Source organism: Pecten maximus, chromosome 17, assembly GCF_902652985.1.
Source record: "Pecten maximus chromosome 17, xPecMax1.1, whole genome shotgun sequence".
Classification (NCBI taxonomy): Eukaryota; Metazoa; Mollusca; class Bivalvia; order Pectinida; family Pectinidae; genus Pecten; species Pecten maximus.
Genome location: NC_047031.1, coordinates 21,909,719 through 21,937,056, shown reverse-complemented (window position 1 = coordinate 21,937,056; position 27,338 = coordinate 21,909,719). Strand labels below are relative to the sequence as shown.

The window sequence follows — 27,338 nt, the reverse complement described above, 5'->3', positions numbered from 1 at the left end:
TAGTTTCTACAATTTAATGTCACATATTGTTTTTGCAAATTGCAAGAATGTTGGCAATGATGTGGGAGAGCCGAATAAAATATCTCGTGTAGTCACACGAGATTTTAAAACAGCTGAAAATGTCAGTAGCACACAAACTGGTTCGTTTTCCATGGAACACTTCGGAAACGTGTTAAAAGGTAAAATATAATTGATAGCCGCACATATACTCTCTTATATATATTTGAATAACGTGTCATTATTTCCAATTTTTTTTTATTGACCAACATGATATAGAGGTCACTAATAAACAGGATGTTTACAAAACAGATATCGATAAATATCTAATCGATGATACAACATCAAGATCATGAATTTAAAATCTTAAAGAGAAAGACTTAACAAAATCAACATTTTATAAGTTAAATGTTGTCATTTCAATGTCAGCGCGTTTTCTGTGCAGTGAAACGAACCAGTTGCAGTTTCTGACGGACATGTTTAATTAATAATGTGAAAAAATCGTCACGTGATCACCACGTGATCAAGATATATATATTTATATATAATATTTATACATACAATCATCTAATAATTGTATATTTGACACAGATCAATAACAAAAACAACAATATAACAAAAAACACATCCACCCACTCAGTCATTGTTAAATTAACTTGTACAGCACATTTCAATACTTAAACCGGCATCCGTTAATCTACATATTAGCTTAACTAATAATCTGTTTAAAGAAATTATTCGAGTATTAGTCTAACTATATATTTGTACTTTTGTTTCTCAAATGTATAAAAGTGTCAATTAATGAAGTAATGATTTTTTTATTTTTTGCAAATATTTAGGTTATATTTGATTTTTTTCAAAACATGCATGTAAATATTTCAAATAAACTTATGGAATTTGATCATAACATAATTAGGGCATTCAAAATATATTTGTATTTCTAATTCTGATGAACGTTGCTTGATATACGGTTTTTTTTCAAAACGTAAATAAAATTTCGAATAAAATAATATTGACTTTGATAGTGTAATCAAACACATTCTATCTGCTTTATAGATACAGTTTAGTCCATCATTTCGCTAAAAAATCTCAGCTTAAACTTCATATAACTTCTAAAGAGTGTCCATGAAGTAACAATTCAGTTTTCGAATGATCAGAAATTTATAAATACATTAAGTGAAATCTTGTTGGAAGGGGCGCTTGTTCTCACACGACTCAACCAGTGGTCTTTATCGGTCATTTTACTAAAAATAAAACTCGTTTGTTTATTGGTTGTTTGTTGGTATGACAGGTATTTCATTAACCTCAACATTTAATATATGAGTGTTGGATCTGAACACATTATAACAAAATACAAATAATTTTTTTTTTTAAATCGGTAGGTTCGAAGTTTGTTTTCTATAGAAAACAGGTTTTGTTGTACATGTACATGTATTTGTCCATAAAAAGTTTTGAAATAAAACAATAAGATATTGATATATTGTTAAAAGTGTCAAATATAAAATAAACAGTTAAAAGTATTTAAAAGAAATTAATATGTATGTTAACAATTACAATATCAGAGTTGAAGCTAGCGACCTGTGAATATAATTATAAATATTATAACTAATCGTGAAAACTCGGCTAATTCCGTAACTACACTCGTCACATTTCGGCTGTACCGTAATCAGCCGATTGTAAATGCGGTTCTGTCGGAATAAGCCGATGTTAACCGATTGTGGTAATATGTCTAGTATACATAATACGGGGTTTCTATTAGGCGGACACCTCCTGATCACCTCTGCATATATGTTACATACAGCTATAATAACTAAAACATGTTGCCATGGTAACAGCACCTTGTATTATTACGGACAGTTCTTTTTTTAAGACAGATAAATCCCCAGTGTAAACTAGACAGGTCTGCAGCCGTATATTTTGCCAACTGAGGAGAATTTGATGGAATGTTGTGAAACTTTAGTTAATACGCACAGAAAGCTACGTAACATTATCGATTTAACTATAAGAACTCTGCTTGTGTTCGGTATGTATATATACAAAATTACATGTATACTCCCGAGATGGTGCACAATAAAAAAAATAATGAAATAATTTACGGGCCAGACGTATAGTTCAAATTTCAATGCCCGATGTCGTGTTACAAGCAATTTTGTATTTATATATACATCTATCTTTCAACAAGACAGACACGCAATTTGTGCAGGATTTCAAGCGAAACCTTGTACACATGTACATGTTCGTCCATGCACGAGGTGTTTAAAAAATCTTCACTTAAAAATGTCATAAATTTTATCTGTTTTGAATTTCTATCATTAATTTTCCTCGTAATTAAGCGATTTCACATTATGCGTTAAAACCGACAAATTGTTGTTTTTAACAAAACGAAAATCCAGTGAAAGAACAAATAAAAAAGTACATCTTAATAGTAACTATCCAGATTAAAGAGACAACCCAGAGTATCGAGTTTTCTATAATACAAGAACATTAGTATCACACATATAAAATGTCCGAATTAAAAATCAGATGAAATTAAGGTAAAGAGTCCAACAGCTCTCCCTATCTCCTACCGTTCAATATATATATAGTGATACAGTATGTGTGTGTTTGTATTTAAAAAATTATATTTTTCCTCACTAGATACATTCCAAGAGAGGTTCGATATAGAGTATTTTGGTTAAACTTTTCTTTAACACTGTCGCCTGAAATACCTTTGATTCATCAAAAGTTATTGCCTAAAAAGCATTACTAATAACTGTGTTTGAATCAACATGTTGGTTTTTTTTTACTTCAGTAATTTAACCTTTCAGTATTTGAGTGCAGAAGAAAGTAATGGGACTCGCTATCTTAACAAGCCTTTCTTGTTTAAACATAACCTCACCCGAAATAGATTTGAAATCTAAAAACATCCGCCCTAATGACCTCTCACACCACATAATTCACTTGTAACGCACACAGGTACACACAATACGATGACGTCACGACTCTGGTTATATAATTAGGGTAGGAGTGTCTGGATGCTCCAGAACACAAAATATTGCCATAAATTACCCACACTGCACGGGGCTCCGTCATTTTGAATTACAGTCCCGCAGTGAAGAGTCAATAAGAATTGTATTGGATGTAACTAAGATAAAATGATTGCACAATAAGTTTGTTGTGGTCACAGTTTTAATATCAGACCTCGATCGTCACAATGGAACCCTTGTGGATCCTACTTTAAAAGTTAATTTGTTTTTCCTCCTCGCCCAGTGTTACGTTACATGACCTTTGCATCTGTTGAAGGTACCACGCTTCAAAACCACAATGGATAATACTAATTCTGCAGGATTGGGTAACACACGATTTAAACCCGTCAGTGACGAGTTATCAGTTTTGATTCGGACACAAATACACCCGCTAGATGAGGTGACCCATAATGACGTTGCCAGGAACGCCTAGTATTTATCTGTCGCGAGACAAGCATTAATCATATTTGACAAAACACTTGTATTTCCTGATGTCGAGACGAAATATGTTTTTCTATTTTTTTTTCTCTCCTGCAAGAATTTACACTTTGAGCTAGAACGTCAAACGCGTCCAATAAAAACATGACGTCATGCATTCAATAAAATGTCTAATGGCGTCATTGCATCACACTTGTTATGCTGTTGTTTCAAACTGTTGAATCCGGTAAGCATCGTGTAGTAACTTAGCAACATTACTGTTCGGATATTGCGGTGCGCGTCCGTTCGGAATGTTACCATTAGCACTTCCGCTTCCTTGTGATTGGTGCTTAGATTGCCCGTATGTTTGAAGCTGAATGTTTTGTTGGTTGGACTTTGCGCCACTGTTTGTCAGCTGTCTGACAAAGTTTGAATTTTGTATCGGTGTTGTCTGAGTGCTTGACGAGGGCACTCCATTTGGGAATGACGTCATCGGCTGAGTGCCGCTATCTGACGTCAAAGGTACGTCACTTGTACGCGACTGCGGGGAACTCTGAACAGTGCTAGCTTGGCTCGTAGCGTGAACCAGTGGCTGCCTATTCAGAGCTTGTTGAATAATGTCTGAATGAACCGGGGTACCGTTCAGTCTGTTGCCCCCCGCGTTGACAACCTGTTTTTGCCCAGTGTGCGTATCCACAGCAGCCTCGGTTTGAGTTGTCTGTACTAGGCGATTTTGTCGGTACATAGGGTGTATGCCACTAGCGGCCAGCTGATGGATGGATGGTCGTCCACCAGATGCCATGTGACTATTTGGAACAGAGAGAGTCCCTGCACGTGACGCGTAGTGACTTATCCCGCCCTGTAGCACTGCGTTTGCACTAGATTGCCTGTGATGCAGACCGCTTGGCATGGTGGCGTGGATGTTGTGGAGCCCACGAGGAGGTTGGTAGGGAGGAGGTGGGTAATCTTCGAGAATGTACGCGGGAATGTTCGAGTTCCTTTGTTCTTTCAAGTGTGCCGCGTTCAAGTTAAGACCTCTAATGGCATGTCCTTGTAGAGCGAGTTGTGTGTTGATACTTTCGTAACTCCGGCGGTCGGGGATGACCTCGTAATAATTCTCCGATCCGCTCGACTGACTGTGACTGTATTGCGAATCGGAATGTTCACGATCCGACAAAGAAGGATTCACGTAAAAAATGTCTTGCGTCATAGTAGCTTGTGATGACGTCACAGATCCACCTTTTTTGTTTTTACGTCGCCTTCGCCCAAGAAAAAACAATATCATGAAAACGATTGCAACTATTGTAGTCACACCACAAACAACTCCAAGCGCCACAATGACACTGACATCCGGCTCTACCTCAACGCGTGCAGGAATGACCGTCTTCGATAGCGGATCAACTTCACATGCTCCGTAATATCCCGTGACGTTGAAGTAATAGTTCATGTTCAAGGATTGTGAACTGTTCATTGAGCATTTGCTCACAGCAAAGTACCAGGTCCTTGGAAAGCTTGAATTGAATACGCGTTCACCGACACAAACATAGAGAGGTTCCCCGCTATCCCGCCATACGGTACACCGTCCGGTCTCGTTCAGTGGAATCACTTGATTATTTTTCGCCGGAAGAATGTTTTCCCGCTCTTTACACGACATTTCGTCCTTGAGTTTCCGAACCTGGTCGTCATAGTAAATAAGAAGGTTAGCACTTCCTTCGCTCACAGGGTACGAAATCTGGTACTCGATTTTTGCGTTATTAGGGTGAAATGTTTTCTGGACTAAGTAACCATACCATGGAAGTTTTGTGTATAACTGACCCTTAGAAACACAACTTGGGTCCGCTGACATGACGGCCAAAACTGACCAACATGCCATAACGACTAGTCCTAAGTCGTAGGGCGCCGCCATATTGGTTTGTTAACGAAATCCAACGACACTGCTTTTCTTCCTTTTAGCACAAATACTCACTGAACCAGTCACTGTCCTTTTAAATGGTTTTCTTTGATCTATCAAATATGAATTTTCTGGTAGATAAAATTGTTGTAAGGGTCCTGCTTGTCGCGTGCAGTCAAGCGTGACAGATGATGGACACCTAACCTTTCATATGGTCAACTAATTATACAGTATGATGTTTCGCTATTCAATGTGACCTGGATTTGAGGTCCTACAGACAAGAGCCATGTAAACCGTCGGTGTATTTTGCTCGAGAGTAGAGAAATCGACACCTCCTGTTGATTGTCACATGGTGTAAGTTTCCTTACAAAACGAAATCCAAATTCTTTGAGTAGAGTTCGGCAACTGTTACAAACACCGCTCTGTCCTTACATGGATACAGGTCGAGTTATTTGAAACTTCACTATTAATTGTCCCGGAGATTCCAAACACAGTCCCTCGATGACTGTCTATCCGCGTCAATTGGAAGGCGAGGTCGCAGTTACGTACCTGAGAACAGAAAAGAAGAAATAAGTCAAAAGATACACAAGGAGATAGCAGCGAGCTTCAAATTACGTGTGTAAACAACCGTCAAACACATTAGCAGTCTAATAACTCGTCACAACAGGGACTTACAGACCTATCTCGAGGAGCATTGTCAGCTTAACATACCCAAAACATATTTCTATAAATACCCATAAACATACTTCACATCCAAAATCCAAGTTCTATTTTTTTATGTATCAAACTTTTTATTGTACAGTTACTGTCAAAAGATGTTTTGAATGTTAAAACGTTCCCAGGTTAATTATTTTGGTCCGTGAAACATGAGAGAGTGAAAATGATTTTTGTCGGTGACACTGATGGTACATCAGACACACTTGAGCTCTAATGAAATATTTTATACTAGTACTCACGATCTGTACTAAAACTCAAAAATAACAAACTATTGAAAAGTGTATTAAAATATTCAAATACAACATGGATAGGAGGTCACCGTGCTTAATGCTTTAAAATTAAATAGTTTTAAACATTTTTTTATTATTTTATATAAAACACCCAGGGTACTTAGGATAGCGATTACCTTTTAAATTAGTAGTAAATAGTCAGCCTTGATAACAGAGAAATGCTTGGAATTCCTTGATACACAAATATTTCATTTTCATGACAGAGTTTTTATTGTGTTTAATATTTCTAAATTTAATTTAAGAAAATTGACGTTTGTGTCTTGAACCGGTCAAATGTTTATTTTAAGTACTGTACATGTACTATGCACTAGGTGTTACACAAATACCCCTAGTTCTATACTGTAAGTTCTGAAATGATCACGATAGCAGGTGTTCACGACGAAGGAAAATCATAATTTAATGATTAATAGTATCACAGCTCAGGGATGATTGAAAATGTGTATATGCTCGGGTAAGTAAGATTAATGACTTTGGTACATGTATAATAAGTAAATAAGTGACATTTTATAAAGTGTGAATCAGTTTGATATTTTTTTTATTGTTAATACAAAATATTTTAACACAAGATAACGCACGATCGTGTATGAATATAAAGGTAAACAAATATGTCTGCATCATATAAATCACTCAAAAATCATATCAAAGTATAATTTAATTGTGTACAGAAAGAAAGAAAGAAAGAAAGAAAGAAAGAAATGACATCAAATGCACAAAATGTTCAAGAATTTAAATTTTATAAAGAAAGAAAGAGCTCCAAAGTCAGAAAATGTTCAATAACTAAGATTTAAAAGAAATGTCAATTAGAATCGTCATTAAGACAGTTCCAACAATTTTGACATTTGTTACATCAGAAGAAAAATGAGTTTTATATTCCACACCGGCCGGACTTACTTGGAGAAGTCCCATTCTAACGGTCGGTACAGCTTGATTTCATTTCTACGACAGGGACAGATGTAAGTGTCCTAAACTGTTATCATATCTGACGACTGGACATACTCATGGATCTCAACAAACACTTGTCACCTACTCGTCAATGTCTGACAAACTCTACTCAACACCGATCAATGTCAGAACCACTTGAGAATACCTTATACTGCCATCAAAGGGCTGTACTCGCACGTTTCATAGTGACAGGCGGTACACCGTTAAAACATTGCTAAAATAAACTTAAGTTATAACTTTTTTTATTTTATATATTTCACTTGATGTACACATATGTATGTGTAAAAAAAATATTTATCTTTGACAAACAAACATCTAATGGTTTCAGGTTGTATAGATGACCTCCACCACTTTTTCACACCTTTTTATTTGCTTACAAGAAATTCCTTAGAATCACAATCATCTCAGGGATTAATAACGCGTTATACTATCTGGAGCGGGATTCATAAAAATACTTACGTTTTACACTTTAAAATATACTTAAGTAAGAAATGTTTTCCTAGCTTAAATTCTTGACTGAAAATATATATCAATAAATAAATAACAAACAAAAACAAACAAAACAAAAACAATAAAAACGTATTACAATAAAAGAGTAAAACTTTTCTCCTCGAATGTTATCATATTTTCCGATGGGAAAAATAATAAGAATTTCCTTGGGAAGTATTGATGAAATTTGGGACTGATAGTCTACCAACTCTGAGCCTGTCCAGGTTTATTATGGACCTATCGAACCCCAAACATTAGAAATACACATCATCATTGATACACAGATGTATAGTTTTAACTCCTCGCGTTATAAATAATTATACCAAGAAGACGCCAGTTTTCCACAAAGACGTACTTGTATATAATATATATTACCTCGGGGTAAATCTTCTCGTTTATCAATCAAAATATTTTATATAAACTGTCACTTATTAATATCATTATGCATACGCCATTTCGGTATCCCATTATAGCACGCTCAACCATTCCGGTCCGGCGGCGGCTTTGGATGTTAGAAAGCAATAATGATTAATTACTCTGTTATTATACAAATTTAATGGCTATTCAACCCCTCATTAATATGCAGCGAGCGTTATCGAGGCCCAAGAAGGGAGAATCGTCCTGGACACACGAGGCTCAATAGCATATCTTATTCTAAATCATATTGGTTAAATTGTATTGACCTTTATAAATTTTTTCTTTATTTTTTTCGAACTGTTTCTTTACCAATTTGACATCAATATACATTTATCTTTTTTAATGATTTTATGTACGGTTGTATTATTTAAAAACTCTGTTCACATTTCATTAACAGCTGAAAGTATTTATATAAATAAAGAAATTTACAAGTAAACCTAATATGTCTTGCGCGACCCTATTTAACCCCGGTTATAAATTACCAGGGTATAAATCACCAGGTACACCAGCCATGTAATACAAACACAAAGTATTATGAATTTTATACCATTAATAAACAATAAAACATTTATCACCATAAAAAGTCCCCCTTGGTGACAAGTGATGCTTTTTATCGCCAATATTCAACAAAGTACCGACATTGTTTTGTATTAGAATGTATTTTTTATGCCTTTCTGACCATCGCATTCACGTATTCAAATTGAGAATCGATGACCAACGCCATTACCTCTATTGACAAACATGATTGTTTTCAAATATATGCATATTAATGAGAAATGGAAGTCTCTTCTTGTATAGTTTGAAAGGACTGGTATTCAAATCTGACTTATCTAGGTCCGATTTCTGGACGAAGGACGAGAAACTAACCTCACAGAGGACCAAGGTTCGGTACAGCTTCATGGATGTACTATATATCTGTAGATCTCATCCACATTAAACGGTGATTTCTAATAAGTAGTGAAAGGGGTTTAAAAATTAGTGGGCAAGAGTCTATACCGTAAAAATGTTCTATAAACAAATGTTTAGAGTTTTAAAATACTGATTATACATCGGTCGATGTTGATATACAATGTAGCAAATATATGCTTTATGCATTTCGGAAAATGAAGTAAGAGTTGATTAATTGACAAGTTTATTGTACTTCAGGTTTGAAATTCACTCGTTTGCTTTTTTTGCAAACTTTATACATTTTACATCAAATGTGAAACAATTTATAACAACTTATATAAATCATTATTGTTGTTTGCATGGAAGCATACAAGGGGTCTTACTGTGAGAGGAAACAGGGGTACCCAGGAAAAACCCACGTGGTCGGACAGGCGACCCGTACCTTTTCACGTCCGATTCCCCGGGGAATCGAACCCCGGCCGCCTAGGTGAAAGGCAAATGTGTAACTACTGTGTTTCCATTGTGTTACCACTGTGCCTACCGACCACCACCACGGTTATTACAATCTATATTCACTAATAAAATTAATCTGGTCTTTATAGACACGACAATTAAAATGTTTATAATGTAACAATTTTCCAAATTTTTAAGATATACCATTTTTTTAACTTCATTGCACGATTTATATTTTCGAATATTATTTTCTGATGTTCAAATCTTTTTGATATAAATACATGTAGTACAACTCGATGAGAAAATCTTTTTGTCAAATAAGTAAAGCTGATAATTGTACACATGTCACGACCTTCAAATCAATTATAAAGCTGCTTTTCCTTCGTATATTTGTACGTTTCCGGATATTTGTTCCCGGTAAACGTCTCTCTGTTTAGACGGCCTAAATTGTTTCACGGTATTAAGTATTCTGGCCGGATTCGATAGTTTCCAGGACGCAAAAGAAACCATTACCGCGAGAATAGAAAATATCTACATATAGATTTGTAATGTCATTTGTTCCGGCATACAACCCCATGGGTAATTCTTTAAGATGTGTTTTCAATGCATACAAATAGATTCTAGTTATTTGTGCTCAATGATGGCCTCTGTCCCATTTAACGGAACGTACATAGCCACGTCAATGTGGAAGTGACGTATGCCTCGATTTTTATGCACGTGCAGGCCTTAACAAGTCCCTCGTGGCAAGGGTCCGAAAGTATATAGATAAATTATACATTGGGGCGGCGTAATCGGTTTGAACCATGAGGATATTCGCGAAGAGATCTCTCAATCTATGTTATACAAAACATAGTCTCAACGCTATTTACCCTTCAACGCTAATTAGAAATATATCCGGATAGCTATCAACTTGTCAAAAAAAACCAATCATTGTGACTATTGATCGGCATTAATCTAAAACACAATCATGCACATGTCTGTCGATGCAGTGGAAATGTCAGAAATGTACGTGCATCTATACATATATATATACATCCTTGGTATTAGCGATTCAAAGTTGCCTGATGTCGCGATTTTGAAATAGAACGACTAGCAAATCCCCTGACAACCCGCCCTTTACCATACATCTGACTGTCAATTGTGCCTAAAACATGCGACGTCATCGGTAAGGGTTTCATAGTCATACTGGCATTTCATCCATCATATACATCAATAATGTTCTGCTTCCCCGGGGGCCCAATATCAGTCCCCGGGGGCAGCGATCGATTAGCAGCTTAGCATGTTATGTGAAAGTCGATATCGGAACATAAATATCTCGGCTACACCACCGAAACACTAACTCCTAGGAGTCCACGGCCGACGATAGCCTCATACAGTGGCAACGTACAATGCATTTATGGAACAATTGGTATCAAAATAGCAACTTTTTCCCAATATATTTGAAAGCATACCATTCTCGTCTTTAATTTGGAATTGTTTATGTACATTGTACAAATACAATATTCAGAACCTATTCTGGTATTAACCCTGTTTCCTGTATAAGAACCCAGGTCCGATGACCGGGCCCAGCATATCATTGTGCAAGTAAATATTGGTGACTACAGTACTTTTCCGATTAGCACGTGCAAAACTTCTTGTATTTTCGCCCTTTTCCTAGAGTTAATTCAATTTACAACTAATTCTGTATACAAATGTAATTGAACCACTATGTTTAACCTTTAGACAAGTACTTTTGAACTCAAACTTGCCCGAAGGACCAGTGATGATGATGTTTCCAATATTCTGCTAAATATACGTCTACACGGTTGTGATATTTTCATTATTGAAGTATGTAAATTATGTCTGATGATATGCAGTAAATAATAAAATCTTTGATCGCGCAAATATATATTTGGCTATTTTAGGTTTACGAGATCCCTGACACTCCATAAACAAATGTAGAACTGGAACTACTGATACTTAAAATAAAAAAAACTCCCGACTAGGCATGTCTTATCGTTTCCCCGTCCATCCGGAAAATCGGTCCAGACTTTTTTTTATTATGTAATACAATGTACTTACTTTAAATATCACAACCAAAATTAGTGATTATACCGGAAAATCTGTTTCCGGTCTCTTGTTTTTTTAATTATATACGTTCTACTTCTTCCTCTGTCGCTAACTTTGTTATTGTGGATTTTTTTTTTCGCAAAGCAAATTGTCTGATTGAATTTGGCGGGATTGTATTACCTAATTTTACGTCAGAGGTAGCATTAACTTCCAGACGCTGAGAACGTGTCGCTTTTCTCTTGTACTTGTAATATTAGGTCACCAGAGATATTGTTATACTCCCAAGATATCACCAGATCGATCCCTTGTGTAGTCGAGTGTCGTTATTGGTCCCGACATCTAATCTCGTTTGGGGCGCTTTAGAACAGTGTCCGGTCACTGCACATGGCCTGTAGGGGGCGCGCTCACTAATCCCGGTGACCTAGATAACCCGACCGTTAATGCAACCCGTTAGAGTTCACGCGCTTAAATCAATATACATTGTATATCACACTTCCTCGCGGTTAAAGACATCAGACATCCCATGCATGCTCAAAGTCAACGATAAATCAGAAAGCCAAAAAGAACATTGCCTTATCAAATATGTCTATCGTAGGTTTAACGTAACTTGAATGATTCGGTCACCGTTGCCCAGATTGGCAGGAAGGTCCGTTTGCAGAACGAAGGTTCAGGGTTCAAGTCCCGATATAGCCGTTGCATTTTCCTTCTCCTGTATTTATCCCTCTCCTGTAGCATGACAATAGAGAATAAACGCGAGTATGAGGAACTGGTAGGTTTCGGTTCGAGTTGCTTCCCCTTGGAGCAACCTTCGTTTCACATCCGAATCCCAAACTCAACAAATGATGCACAACTCGTTCATGCATGTAATAAATACCAAGATAATATATAAGCATTTAAAACAAAACCACAAATCAAACTTGATACACGACGGAAACATATTGACAAACCAAATAGGACAGGAATTAGTATAAGCTTTCAGATTGTTTTCCAATCCTATATGTATATATGTAACTTGTATTGTAATGTTGTGTGTAAGTACTTGAATACTTATACAATATTGTTTAAAGAAAAGATAATAAGACCAGGTGTTTCGAAAGAATAAGCACTTCTATTTAAACGATGGTACCTGTTATGCACATCTGGGTTAAGTCAAAACAATCATGAATGTTAAGTTCCAAAAATGAGAAACGAGGTAGTTGCTATGGAAACACTAGAAATATTAACGATCATCAAAGATATAGTGCTTCGTTTCATAAAAAGATTTCCTAATGAAAACGTGATAACGGCTACAAAACTTCCCAATAGTCTTCATTAACTTGCACGGACGTGAAGAGTTCGACAAATCACTATGTTAAAAGTTTTACAGCCCACCAAGGCCAGTTAGAAAAGGCCAATTCATGTCATCACCATACGGCCAGAAATTCAATGAAAAAAACTATTCGCGTAATTTACATGGTGAAACTAGCTGAACTATCAAAGTCGTCTACTCAATTTAAACATCTGAAGTTTACAAAGGCGTCCATGGGTATATCAGACACTTACGGACTCGGCTTTGATAAAAATCTCATTAATCACGGACCAGGCACCCTAAGCTGTCTAGTATCCCTTAACATCCCTAATTAAATTATTGATTCGCTGACCCATTAATTACGTTTGTCGAAGACGTGGCTTCATCTGCAACCAGTGTCCCTTTTCTCGTGCGGCTCACGTGCTTATAAGGTCAAACGGTCAATCGATAAGGTCAAATGACGTCATATATTTTCAAATTGCATCTAACTAGCTTTCGAAAGATTTGGTAGTTATCGACCTAGATAATGATGACGTCACCAAACCCAATTATTAGTAGGATGAAAATTCAATTTTGTATGTCATGTGGAATAAGAAGCGAGAATGACTCAGCGAGTTGTATTAGAAGCGAGTAATGAGGAGTAACGTTATGACAGTAGACTAACGCGCGCCGCCGAGCGGAGAGAATGATACTAGGGGAGGTAATCCACTCTAACACAAATGACGGAGGTCTGTCCAGATATTTGGTCGTAGTGACTCGATGGCTAAGTTTATGGTTAGGCTGAAGTGACATTCTGTAAACTTGTCTGGTTTAATACATGTTTATTCTAATAGAAATTCAGTGTTTTAAAATTATTTTTTAATCTAAATTATCGATTTCAATAACACATTTTTACATAGTGTTGAAGACAGTTTGTTTAGGGCATGCTTAATATGAAAATGCAATTTAATTTCAAAACTACTATTCAAAATTACATAATTTTTTGTCGACTTCCGCATCAAAGACAGCAATGGCCTATAGATTTTTCATAAATTTTCTATTTTAACACATAATAATCTTAAATCCAAACAGTATATCACTTTTCAAGTAAAACCAATTTAGAACCCTACCCGTCCCCACTTCTCCCTCTCCCCCGGGAATGTAAAACCACAACATTCCTGCGTGCCAGATTTAGTCGCTCTTTCCGCCATACAAAAAATATCCGGTATTAGGATAAACTAACACCACCCAATGTCAAAGTGTAGAACCATGTACAATATACCCGTCTGACCAGTGGACCGTGGTCAGCCGTGGACCGTGGTCAGCTGTGGACTATATTAGGTAGATTATTTATAGAATGTAGTAAGCTCCCACACTATGACTAATTATGAAAATATTTATACTTGTATTGTGGTATCGTAACTAGCTTTAATCGGATAGAATTGTTTTGTTACACAAAACATTCAACAGTTGTCCACATGAAACTCGGTCGTAAATTATAAGTAAGCCGGTGTAAAATCCGGGCAGAGTAATTCCGCTCTGTGAGTCACCCAGTTTAAAGATATTAAAATGTTTATTGATTTTTTAATTATTCGATGTGATTATTTCACAGAGCAAACAAAGGATAATTGGTTTGTATTACAGATTTTACGTAAGAACATTTCTGAAACTTGGAAATATCTTCCCGTTCGGCCAATTCCATCACGCAATATCAACCTAGTGTAAGAGTAGTTCGTATAACGGTAGGTAGCACCTAATTATCATACAATCTTATATTCAAATAAAACAACCACAAATATGTGTAAATCATAGCAGAGCAATCTTCTGTCAGATCTATACGTAAGTGATTTTAGTCTTAATTGTAAGTTGTATTGTCAGCTTAAATCGAAAAGTCCATAAAATTTCAAAATATTTTAATACTCGAGTTTTTGAGAATATCGATCTTATACAGATACAGATATGTTAATTATTAAAATTTCAGGTATTGATACATATATTTTACATAAAACAAGCATATTTTCATTAAAACATTAAAATACATCAACATCTAGTCATATTTGGGTAATACCCGTTTAATGAGTTAATGTTATTATATTATATTTACTGCGGTTGTACCTGAAACCTGCTCAATAAAGTAAATCTCCAGTGGGCCCGCTTAAATACTCTTTCAGTAATTACAGGTGAATTGTCTACCTGTATACCAGTATACTGTGGTGTTATCAAATATCATTGAATCATATTAAAAACACTGGGTGTCTTTATATGTGTAACAGACATGCCTTATACATGTAACCAACATGCCCTATACTGTTGATGAATTATTGCTAAATACGTATTCTTATCTAAGGTTTCCGTCTGATATCTCCAGTACATGTCCAATATAAACTCATTCGTGCATGTTTTACGATAATTAACGCATTGTAATTAAAATTATAATTTATCTTATGTTTTACCCAGACAGTTCAGTACTTCAGTACATCATTATTATTATTATTATTATTCTCTTTATTTCCTCCACAAATGAAGATTCACAAATAGAATAATTACATCATACAATCAACATATAAACAAGAATAGTCTGAATATACATATTCAATTTTTGTTCAGAATGACCAAGGGCGTTTATTAAGCTGAGGTTTTTTGTTTATTTATTTATTTATTTATTTTTTGCTGTTGTTGACGTTGTTGTCGTCGTCGTTGTCGTCGCCGTTGCTGTGTGTTTGATGGGCGATTGAAACATGAGCATCACGCTAAACCCATTATATTAAAGAAATTTAAGTTAGATGTGAATTAATTTCAATTAAAGTTGACCAGACGTTCTCCCTGTACCCGAATTCCAGACAACATGTACGTGTACACACGACGTCCCTAGCGGTTCTATAATCTCTGATCAACTTATTTTAAGGCGTTTTTAATTGACTTTACGGCAGATTTTATTGGTATGACTTCAGATTACCTATTGACAGATCGTACAAAAGTATGTAGGCCAAATTAGTTTTCGATTATTACTATCATGTATAGGGTTCCATTTCAGACGCAAGTATTAGTTGAATACCAGTGATTCAAGTATTGGTTTTATAGAGAGCATGTCGTACGTCAGAACACCACTAGTCCGCAGTCATTAGACGAAGTTTTCATTAAATCTTAAATTCCGTTCTTTTTTTTATAAGACTAAAATGTAAAATTTTAAATCACAGGGGTTTGACATAAATTCCCAACCCAAAGGCCCCAGATATGTCTATTTTAAGTACCGTGGTGTTCGGAATTAGTGAATACCCTGTGCTATGAATCGATGATATTTTAGCAAATAGTCCCAAGACATTTTGCTGGTCAAGTGTTAATAATTATGATAATTTTAGGAAATCATTGCTGTTAACAAAGCTGATTTAACTCTCCGTAGGGCTAGGTTGTATCAAGTTTTACTCGACTCCATGACACATCATTAAATAAATAATACTAAACATCTAACCGACAGTGTCTTTACTGATGTCTATTCAGCTTAAGCATAAGAGTAAGGTTTACAATTTCTCCACCAGTCATTCATTCAAAGCTTACAAAAAAAAATGTTTGATTCTAAGCTAAATGAGAATGAGATAAAGTTATTTAATTGTTTATTTATTTTTTTATTTATTTTAGCAAAAGTATGATTTTTTTTTTATTTAATCGGGGAACGTTCATTATATATATATATATGAAAACTATCCTACTTAAAATATCATTATGAAAATTTTCCTACTTAAGTTATACTGCACGTTTTCTGTTTCTAAGCTGGTAATCTCTCGTAACACAAACCGTGTCCTTTGTAGAATATCTGTGTATGGGCGTGTTCTCCTCGGTAATGAGATTTATGTAAGCCTGTGTTCGGAATGTCAGACATACTTTTGTACCGATCACCACTAACTTCCTCAAACTAGTCAGTCTGTGTAGGGCAATGGTCACACATACCAAGTTTAGGGTCGATTTTATAAAAATAAAACATTTCGCAGCCAGGTAAGATAAAAGCATTCATATACAGGTAACACACAGGTAAGTTATGTTGACAACGTAGCCTGTATGATTTATACACCTGACAAGAATGTTCAGGAATATATATAGCTTTTAAATTAGTATAAATCCTACGTTTAATTATTATATATAAATATTATTTATTATCTAATTAAAAATTCGTCAGGAGTTCTTGCATAATTTTGCATACACCTGCGCTCGTTTTTGTTTTAACGTAATTCACATACATAAGTTTGGTGAGTTTACCTGTCACTTTCATTTCCTTTAAGCGACATATTTTATAAGATATATGCTGGGGTGACGAAATAGATGTTTGATTTATTATATCAATTGCCGAAGTGGAAATCTATATAGTCTGGTAAAATGTAGCACTTTTAGAGAGTTCGTTAAGTGTAGTTACACAAAATATTACTGTAAATCAATACGATTTCGCGAACTAAAGTTATATCGCGAACTGACCTCATTTATACATTTTCGCGAATACAATTGTACATGTTTCGCGAAAAGCTGATCTAGAAAAGACTTTTAATTCGCGAATGATGAGCTATTAGAACCAAAGACTCTTTACGATTAATATATCGGTATCCGTTAGCCTGGTGACAAGCACAAGGTTTTATTTTTGTACAAAAAATCGCGAAGGATTCTAATTCGCGTTTGACTCTCTTCGTGTGTTAACGCCAAAATGAATTCCACGCGAAATATATGTGATCTACAGTATATATTCCGTTAAGAAGAGGGAGCTGTATAAGTTGTGTGGATTCTAGCAGACAATGACACCAACGAAATACAACAATACCTTGTAAAATATATACAATTGTTGTAAAATATTGCGATATCCCCATAATCCGGATGGGATTTGTGGTGATCTCTCTACTTGGAATCTCCCCTCTCTATTCGGAATCCTCTACTCTCTCACTCGGAATCCCCGTCTGTCTATATATCATACTTTGACATCTGTTTGTCCAGCCCTGTCCGACTGTGTCCGGCTATTATTCACTTCTCGATGACAATGATGGTCAATCATCTATCTTTTAACAGTGATCAGTAGCGGTCAGTTACTGACCGATGGCCGGAGGACACGAACGGTGACAGTTTATCTTGTAAGTGAGGTGACCATACGTAAGCCATTGTCCCGAGTCTAACAATTCCTATTTACCCTATCAATTGAAGAGAATTGACGTGTGTACAGTAATTATTTCACCAATTTTGTTCGAATTACCAACACAATAATTTCCAGAAGGCCTCCTGGTGTCACATAAGGAAACAGCGAGTCTATTTGAGAGAGATCACACTGAAAGATATTAAACCAAGAAAACAAAGGTAAAATAGGTAAAGTGCTACTGCCAGTACAACAGGGTGAAGTACATCACCGCATGGATCCACATTAGGCGCCTCAGTAAATCACCGTATGGGGTCCACATTAGGCACCTCACGAGGCAACTCTGGACACACACCGTGCTGGTCACAACGTAAATAATAAGAACTAAATTAACATTAAAGTTTTTAATGACAACTCTTTCAAGGTAATCGAAAACTTACAATGTAAGGATATTTATAAGCGGATGTAGGTAAACAGAGACGAGACAGCGGGAGAGGGTCAGTTATTCGTAAGTTAATAGTCTGGTTGAATGTGAAATAAACAGCAATTATGGAAGATTATCCTAAAATGTCTTGGGACAAATCTGGTCATTGATCTATGTCATACAGAGCTGAACAAATAAACGATTTACTTTAAGCAAAAGTGACTACAGGAACGTCCATACAGGAATCCCTCTATCTAATAGAAGACTACCCTATTCAAAACTTGGTCCTTCATTCCTTTCCATCCCTAAACCCTCCCCGCCACTAACAGAAGCAAAGTTAAATATACATATCTATTTGAGCCAATACCACAAATATATCTCCATCATACTACAGCTGTGTGTTTACTTTCTGATTGTAATTGCCAATTTTCTAGGTAAGCAGATAACAAAATAACTATCTATAAAGATTTCTGATACATACAAGTTAAATTATTTTGCATCTGAAGGCTTTCTGGAATGAAATCAATGGATTCAAGATTTAAAAATAGCACATAGAATTGTTAGAAATGCCACAATTCACTGAGAAGAAAACAAATACCAACCCGGAGTTATACATAATATGCAAACAGTGTACTTGTCTACGTACTTCCGTTCATAACGGTTCAGCGCCTAATTGCAAGCGATCGCTCCGCTGTACATATTGGAGAGCGCGCGGTATCTGCACCAGAGCGAGGACCCCACACAAAACTTCGACAGGGACAATTGCTATAGAAACACCATCCACACATGCGTGAAATTAAATACAGTCTAAAAACTCTTTTATATTGAAAATACAGCATTCCTAAAATCCAACGAACCATTCACCCCACTGCAGTACCGACAGCCCCCTAGAACTTCTAAACTGTTCTTATATCACCATATAGAACATATCCAAATACCCACAGGATCCGAATACCCACAAGATCCAAATACCCTCAAGATCAAAATACCAACAATATCCAAATGCCCACAAGATCCAAATGCCCACAAGATCAAAATACCCACAGGATCCAAATACCCACGGATACAGATTGCGTTGTATAGTGTGTTAATATCACTATGGAGGTTAATTAAGTTGAAACAAGCGGAACAAAATATTTGAATAAAATTGATTTCGTGTGTTGATTTTGCGGAAATTATCTCTCTCTCCGACTCTGAATTTAGATTGGTATTTAGAGTTGTTGTTTGTTGTTTTGATATAATAAATAATAAGTAAACTACAATTTACTTTGTGGTTTGTAGTGCATTGTGGTCGGTGTGGTTGTTGTCATTTCGTTGTTATTGTTGTTGTTGTCGTGTTGTTGTTATTGTTGTTGTTGTTGTTGTCGTCATTTCTTTGTTATTGTTGTTGTTGTCGTGTTGTTGTTGTTGTTGTTGTTGTTGTCGTCGTCGTCATTTCTTTGTTATTTTTGTTGTTGTCGTCGTCATCGTGTTGTTAGTGTTATTGATGTTGAGTTGCTTTTGTGTTGTTTTAGTCGTTGCTATTGTTGTTTCGTTGTTATTGTTGTTGTCGTCGTGTTGTCGTTTCGTTGTTATTGATGTTGTCGTCGTTGTTATCGTGTTGTTGTCATTGTTGTTGCTGTTGTTTGTTCAAATGAAGACACGGCAGATTGTCCTAAAACTACATAAATCTGTTTCAAAAGGCAACCAGGTGCAGCACGTGCGATATTTAAGAATTTGACAACACAACAATATATTATTTGGATTAATTGTTGTTGTCAAGGCCTACGTTAACATTTCTGATTGTTGTTCCCGGAGTTTACATACCAATGTCTTCGCCCTTGACTTGTCATAACATTTCATAGTCACGTGAGGTACATGTTGTACTTCAATACCTGGGTCTGCCCGCGGCCCTTTAACTGTGCCCAGTGTCGCTACTCAATAATCTGTCTGACCATGTCAAGGTTTATGCACTACTAGGTCCCCTGCTATCAGGACCAGGATCAGACCGTCAAGTCTCCGACCTGGGTGACAAGTCGGGATTATATACCACAGCGACAGGGGTATCCTACTGGAACTCGTCTCTCAACAAAGACGACATTTCAAGTTTTTAAAAATATTTGCTGAATATTGCAGTTACTAAAATATTCAGGCATATTCTTCCGTTAAATTTCCCTTTCGAGTCGAACTGTATGAACATATCTAATTGATATGCTATGCCAGCAATATGGACATTTCAAAATATGAAAAAATAGCTGCTTCGCCAAGGGCACTGTTTGTTGTTGTTGGGGATTTTTGTCTTGTTTTCTGTTTTTGTTGTTGTTTGTTTTTTGTTTTTGTTTCTTGTTTGCGTGTGCATATTTCAGGATTGAGCTTTAAAACTGTACTTGTAGTATACTATGCACATGTATCTGCCTAGGCTTAGTCCCTACGGATCCAAGACAGATACAAGTTTTATATATTTTATTCGTTCAGACTTTTTTACGTTATTCGTTCCAACTTAAGTTGTCTCTATGGAACATACATACATACACACAAACAGGGATTTTATATCTACATGCACGATTCGATAACTTTTTGTTACGTCATTAAAGTACAGATACATATTCCCTTAAGTAATCTTCAGTTTTATGGCGAGGTTTATGTGCAGGCTGACATTCAGAGCTTCCGCCCTACAGTGGGTGCTGGTAGTTCGGTTCAGCATTAACGTATAACGAAATCTTTACCATTGTTCGAGACTTCAGCATTTTTAGCATAAAACTCAAATGAAAGTCAATAAACATAATCGTATATTTTAAGTCCAGAGAGTGCAAGGATTTTGTAAACCTTTATCAGGTGACCAGATTAAAAGGTTATCAAATTGTTAATGTTTTATTTTTACCAGCAGGAAGATATTTACTTTCAAAGACCCGGATGTATATAGCAAAGGTTACAAATGACATCCTCCGCTTCTATAGTCATTTGGGCATTACCTTAGCCATATCGGGTCACAAATAAAAAATAAATATTGATATTGGTTTTAATTATCATATTTTCTTATTTATTTATTTTTTAATTATTCTTAAAAACTATTCACTGGCGTCTACAATATGCTTCAACATTATTCGTTTTGGAAAAATTTAACAAGACATTTTGTTTATGGATTTTAAAAAAAAGTATCTACAGCGCCATTCAAGGTTCGTTTTGGAACAAATTGGGAAATATGGGCCCGAAAATTCGACAAGAAATATCTTTGTTCTATTCTGGTAAATTTTGAAGTTTTTCAGTATCGTCCATCATTTAGGTCACATCAAGCCTGATTTCAACAAACATGTTTTTTATGTTATTGAGGAAATTTATTAAAATTATTCAGCTTTAGTGTATATTTTATATGACAGACTGTACTTATATGTCTACATCTGGAGCCATTTTGTGTCAGCGCTGACATCAACAGTACCGACAAGGCCACCTGTGACTCAGACGGTATACTCTCTAATTACGTACAGAAATACGACCCGGTACCGTGGTTACATTAATTACTGAGCCACAACTGGAGATAGGGAATAAATCCTGTCACAGTCGTTACGAATTACAAACTACAGAAACCTTACACAGATATACAAATATCAACTCACCAGGACACGAACCCAATGCCGAGAGACAAGAACGGAAACCCAATTATACTCTCGAAAACAAATGGAAGAGGCCATTTTATTAACAACTTAGCTCTCCCACATACAAAACATCGTTTCGAATTTAAGTGTGAAACTTTAATTAAAACATTTTATGTAAACTTGTATTCCTTTTCTTTGCATATAATGTATCTCTTCGATCTGGAGGGGAAAGAACAGCTATATTAAATGGGAAAGTCTGCAAATAGCGAAACAGTGAAGTACTTAAATTCATCACTGTTACAACCAAAAAGTAATATGTTTTTTTCTATACATATTAGTTATTTTCTATACACATTAGCTAAACATTTATTTTAGAACGACAAGATATACAGGTATCTAGCCCCAGGCATTACTGATAAATGATACATCTAAATGGACCCTGGTTTTCGTACAAGATCTTATAACTAGATTTCACGGTACACCGTCGTCACAAAAAAAATCCTACTCAATAATCATTAAATTGATCTATTCGTCAGAGAAATGCCTTTAGAAATACGGGTTTGTACTTGTATACGGGTCAAATCCTCTCCTTTAATTAAGTCAGATAAAAGTAATTCATCGTCCTAAACAATTTCATATCTAACAAAATGAATCAATTTCAGCTAAAAACACATTAAGAATGTGTTTGCCATCGAAATATGTAAGAAATTGAAAAAAAAATGTACTTTTTGTTGAAATATCACGATTTCACACTGATTTGTCTTAGAAAACATTACTGTAATTTTACATTTCGTATATGTTAACAGTCGTTGCCTAGGTAACGACTTTATCAGAATTTCTGCTGTAACGTCAAGCTGCTTGTAAGTTCAGTCAATATACGTATACATGCTATTTATATCATTATTTTTTCCCGATTATATTCTGTAACAATTCTTATTTCACACTTAATTTACTTAATGTACATTAAGGTTCCCTGCCGCTAATTAGAACTTTCTCTACATTTTATTCAACAATTATCAGAGCTTTTGTTCGCACATTATAGACACCTCGTATAAATACCTTAACATAAATCGTAGCAATCCTTTACAATTACCAGAGTAAGTTAATAGACATGTGTGCACGTGCATCGCGCATCATCAGATAAAATATGTCTGCCTGCTGCCAAAATGGTTGATAGTTTCATTAGAAAGAGGTAGATTAAATTGAATGGTGTAGCTCTATGCTTGAAGCACTACTCGTCGAAGTAGCATTAGACATTTCTTTCAATACTTTTCTAATCTATTAATAACATTTTCAACAAAAATGTCACTTTGAGACGAGAACTGACATTATAGAAATTTATGGGTTTTTTTTTTTATTATTTATTCATGATTTATTTACTTTTTTTTATAAAATGATTTGGAAACAAATTATGAAAACAGTTACCAGTTCATGAAGACCTCATATGTGCTAGCAATTTGTTTCAAATATGTCATCATAGTCATGGATCATGGGCGGTCTTGTTCACGTCGCTGTAAAATACGTGATTTAACCCCGAGACTACAAGGCCGACGTTACAGCGTGTTGAGATGTCTGACCGAGGGGTGTGACTGTGAATAGAGCCATACCTGTGTTTCTCTGTCCAACACAATATTGACACAGAGGATCTCGATTGTCGCCACGAAAGGAGACCTGTTATCAGTCAGTTTTACTTTCCTTGAATAACCCAGAGACATCTGTTTTTATATCAAGGTTTACAAAACGTTCACACTGTTTAAAATCAAACTTGAGTTTTAGTTTTTCAAATATTTACCAGAGATCTAAATAACATTTCCATGTTTAGGTTTCTGTTTGACGTAATATGGGTGTTGTAATGCCTTTTTCCATTAACAGCAATTTTAAATCCTAAAATGATGTTTGATTTTTAACAAAATATTTTGAATTCAAAAAGAACTTTATCAAATTTGATTATAACTTAAATCTTAAAATTATCTAGTACAACCAAGAAACACAAACTTGAGAGTCCATCTGAATCCGATACAGTACATGTGTCCGAGAGATGGACTTGGTCATATTTCAGTACCATCCCTGTACAATCTGTCAGGGTATTATAGAGATCGCTCACCTTTCGAGAATCAAACACTGAACTATGTCAACAGTTGTGTGACGTTCTCGTAAGAGCTGAGCCTATACCATGAGGGATATGAATTGTTAAAACATCCATCAACTGATCCTACAGTCGATAGAAATGTTTAATAATCATTGGTACATTGATACTATGTGTGTGTTTTAGTTCAACATATTTCATATCCTACTTTAAATACATAATAAAGATATCAATTATTCACATAAACTTAAATGTATTTCATGTATAAGTGAATCTTGGATAAGTTAGGCGTTATAAAATTAGATTTACACAGTAATGATATAACAACAACAGATAATTTTCTCTTTTTATATGAAATTTGAATAAACTGTCATCCGATTGTATAACCGATTAATTTCATCAGAAGACCTTTTCTATTATAACCCATGATCGATTTTGAATTTGCAACCGAATTCCCATCACTAGCTCCAAATTACTGAAATAATTGGTGTCACAAATAAATAAATAAATAAATAAATAAATAAGAAAAAAATCTGAAGCGATCTTTCACAACTCTGAAATCTTGGTTTCCCTATCGACTTTTGAAATGATCGTTTCTACATTGTTGTTTGTTGACGATTTTTACTTCGTCTGTGAATCACGTCCATTTTGATTCACAATCGAGCAGGAACATAATTGTTTATACGTCTCTGGTGTACCTACGGAACTGATATAGGCCTAGTCAGTTATTCGTTCTTATTTAATCGAGGTCGTGAATAAAAATTGTTTAAATTAAATACATACCAGGTACAAGTAGTCAGGTACATACGGTTGTACGTAGCGCTAGATTAGCAGGTAATATAAACATTCCAACAACATGACGACATCCTAAATTTAAAGACACCGTTTGTTTTAAGGAAGATATTGTATATATACATACCAATACGTGTAAACGTCCTGTATAAAGAATCCCCTACCCCCGGGACAACAGATTCTCCCGGACACAACATATACACACGGACACAGTACGAGAAGGGTTTGTATGATCCGTCCTGACACAAGGACCACTGACACTGGTCTTAAGACGACTGTCGATCTTGTTGTATGACAAATGTTGGTAGTGTATAAATATAGGGGATTATTAAGACTTAAACACCTACAGCATTAGTGCTTTACAAACCCACTCTCATTCAGTTCTCTGTAATCCGTACCGCCGGTATTACTGAACTGAGGTGACTGTAATCTGTATTGTTCAGAATCATCCGACGATATATCGGGTATTAGAAAAATACCAAACATTGTCACGACAGACCAGTTACCAAAACACTAACTTATAGACCACACAATATCGTATATCAATAGACTCACTAAATATCGTGCTTATAAACCCACAAAATACCATATATATCTATAGACTCATTAAATATCGTGCTTATAGGCTCACAAAATACCATATTTTATAGACTCACAAAATATCGTGCTTATAAACCCACAAAATACCGTGCATTTTTAGACTCACACAATAATCGTGCTTATAGGCCCACAAAATACCATCTACCATACTTGTATCAATTACCGTGACTTAGAAAAATCGTGCTTATAGACCAACACAATTCCACTTTTCGTTCCACAAGACACCAAATTCCGTTCTAAAAGACAAAACCTGCTAAATAATGTGCTATAAGCTTAGACTCACAAATACTGCCCAAACAAATACCAGATAGCTACTCTATAGACCTTTGGTACCAAACCAGCCTCTGTTGGAAGGCTGGGTGAAAGCTTGGTTACAGTTTCGACATGGTTGAACTTTCCGCGACACAGAAAGAGTATCCAAACCGGACGATTTTAGGACTGGATGCATTGTCACAGGAATTCTATCACTCTATGAAAGAACACAGTATCGGCATATCCCCTACCAATTATTAGAAGTTCTTAGTTTTGGATGAGAGTTGACATCACTGGTTCTAAAATGGTGTAGCATTCTAACTTCTATGATCATGATGATAGAATACTTCGAGTTGTTTGTTTACATGAAGCATGCTGTTTAAGGAGAGAAATGGCTTAAACTGGTCGGGATTCAAATATCCCAACAATGTTTACACGACAACTGCAGGTGGACAGACAATCCGAAACCGGCCAGGGCACAATGTTCAGATCTAACCAGACTGAGGGTTCAAGCTGTTTACAGACTTATAACTTTACGAGCCCGGTACGATCACCGTCGACTCGGATATTTCTCGGGGACGTAAGTTCACATAACATACGTGTCTGGGCCCTACTGATTGTCCATAAACCTCGGGCCGTTTACTGAGTCGAGATATTTAAACGTGTATTGCGCCCACGTCTGTATGTTGATGTGTACAATAGTAAATTTATCGTCTTTATAAGTTAAAACTCTGTCAAAGATGGAGCGAAAATTACGGGAACCACTTAATAGTAGTTGTACGATTTTTAAACTTGTACAAGAGAGCTGTCTTTCTTGGTTAAACATAATGTAACCCCCTTAACTATCTTAGAAAGCATATGTATACCGGATCCCCAGTTTATTGTGGATTGTATATTTTACAGGTATGAATGACAGGAGACATCACAGCTATGACTTAAATGGACGTATTGTATATATAACCTAACACACATGCACGCCAATGTCCTTGATTATTAAGAAAACTTGTTCTTCAGAAAACACATATGTTTACAAGCTAGAAGTTTTTGTTGTGTATTGTTTATATATATAGAGAGAGAGAGGTGACTAAAATCAATGTAGGGCACATTCAGTCTAAAACAGACACGTGGAAAATTAGTTTACTATACAGTGTACCCATTTCCCCTATCGTAGAAAGCACATGCACAACAGCTCGAACTTACATGCTGTATAGTATCTATATTTATAGAAGATGACAGGTGAATGCTATATACCTACCTAGTTACACTCCAAAACGTAAATCCGTGATCACGGTATTACTCCTCCGGAATGACTCAAAACACATGTTTTCACAAAATAAACTGGAGTTTTTATGACGGCCATAACAAGTTCCACAAATCGTGAACATCAGACATCTCCGGACTGTTTACCTATCTAAAGTGTACATCCCTCCGCCACACACAGAAGGGCCGGTGTCCTCCCCGACGTCTTACATGCCAGTGTAGCTAGCCGCTATCGAGACAAATGAATACGCTAACACATACATTATCTCTAGTTTGACAGCTCCCTTTACAACTCGTATGGATTCTCGCCTCTCACACCAGTCCGCGCTGAACCGTGACGGCAATGTATAGAGGTGAAATTTAATATTAGAGAGCCAGTATTTGGGATTAAAGAGCTCCTTTACAGCCTATAAATGTTCACGCTTC

The 27,338-nt window shown here is 35.8% G+C and overlaps 1 protein-coding gene across 2 annotated transcripts; it reads right to left on the bottom strand.

Moving 5' to 3' along the window:
- On the bottom strand, positions 1-27,338 carry LOC117315403. 2 transcript variants are annotated; one of them, XM_033869582.1, is made up of 2 exons: positions 26,908-27,338; positions 1-5,859 (listed from the first exon to the last, which is right to left on the bottom strand). In XM_033869582.1, the coding sequence occupies exon 2, from the start codon at positions 5,323-5,325 to the stop codon at positions 3,637-3,639; it is 1,689 nt and encodes a 562-aa protein (XP_033725473.1). In that variant the 5' UTR covers positions 5,326-5,859; positions 26,908-27,338; the 3' UTR covers positions 1-3,636. The 2 variants fall into 2 exon arrangements, with proteins under 2 accessions (XP_033725473.1, XP_033725474.1); XM_033869583.1 differs by lacking the exon at positions 26,908-27,338 and adding an exon at positions 24,928-25,090.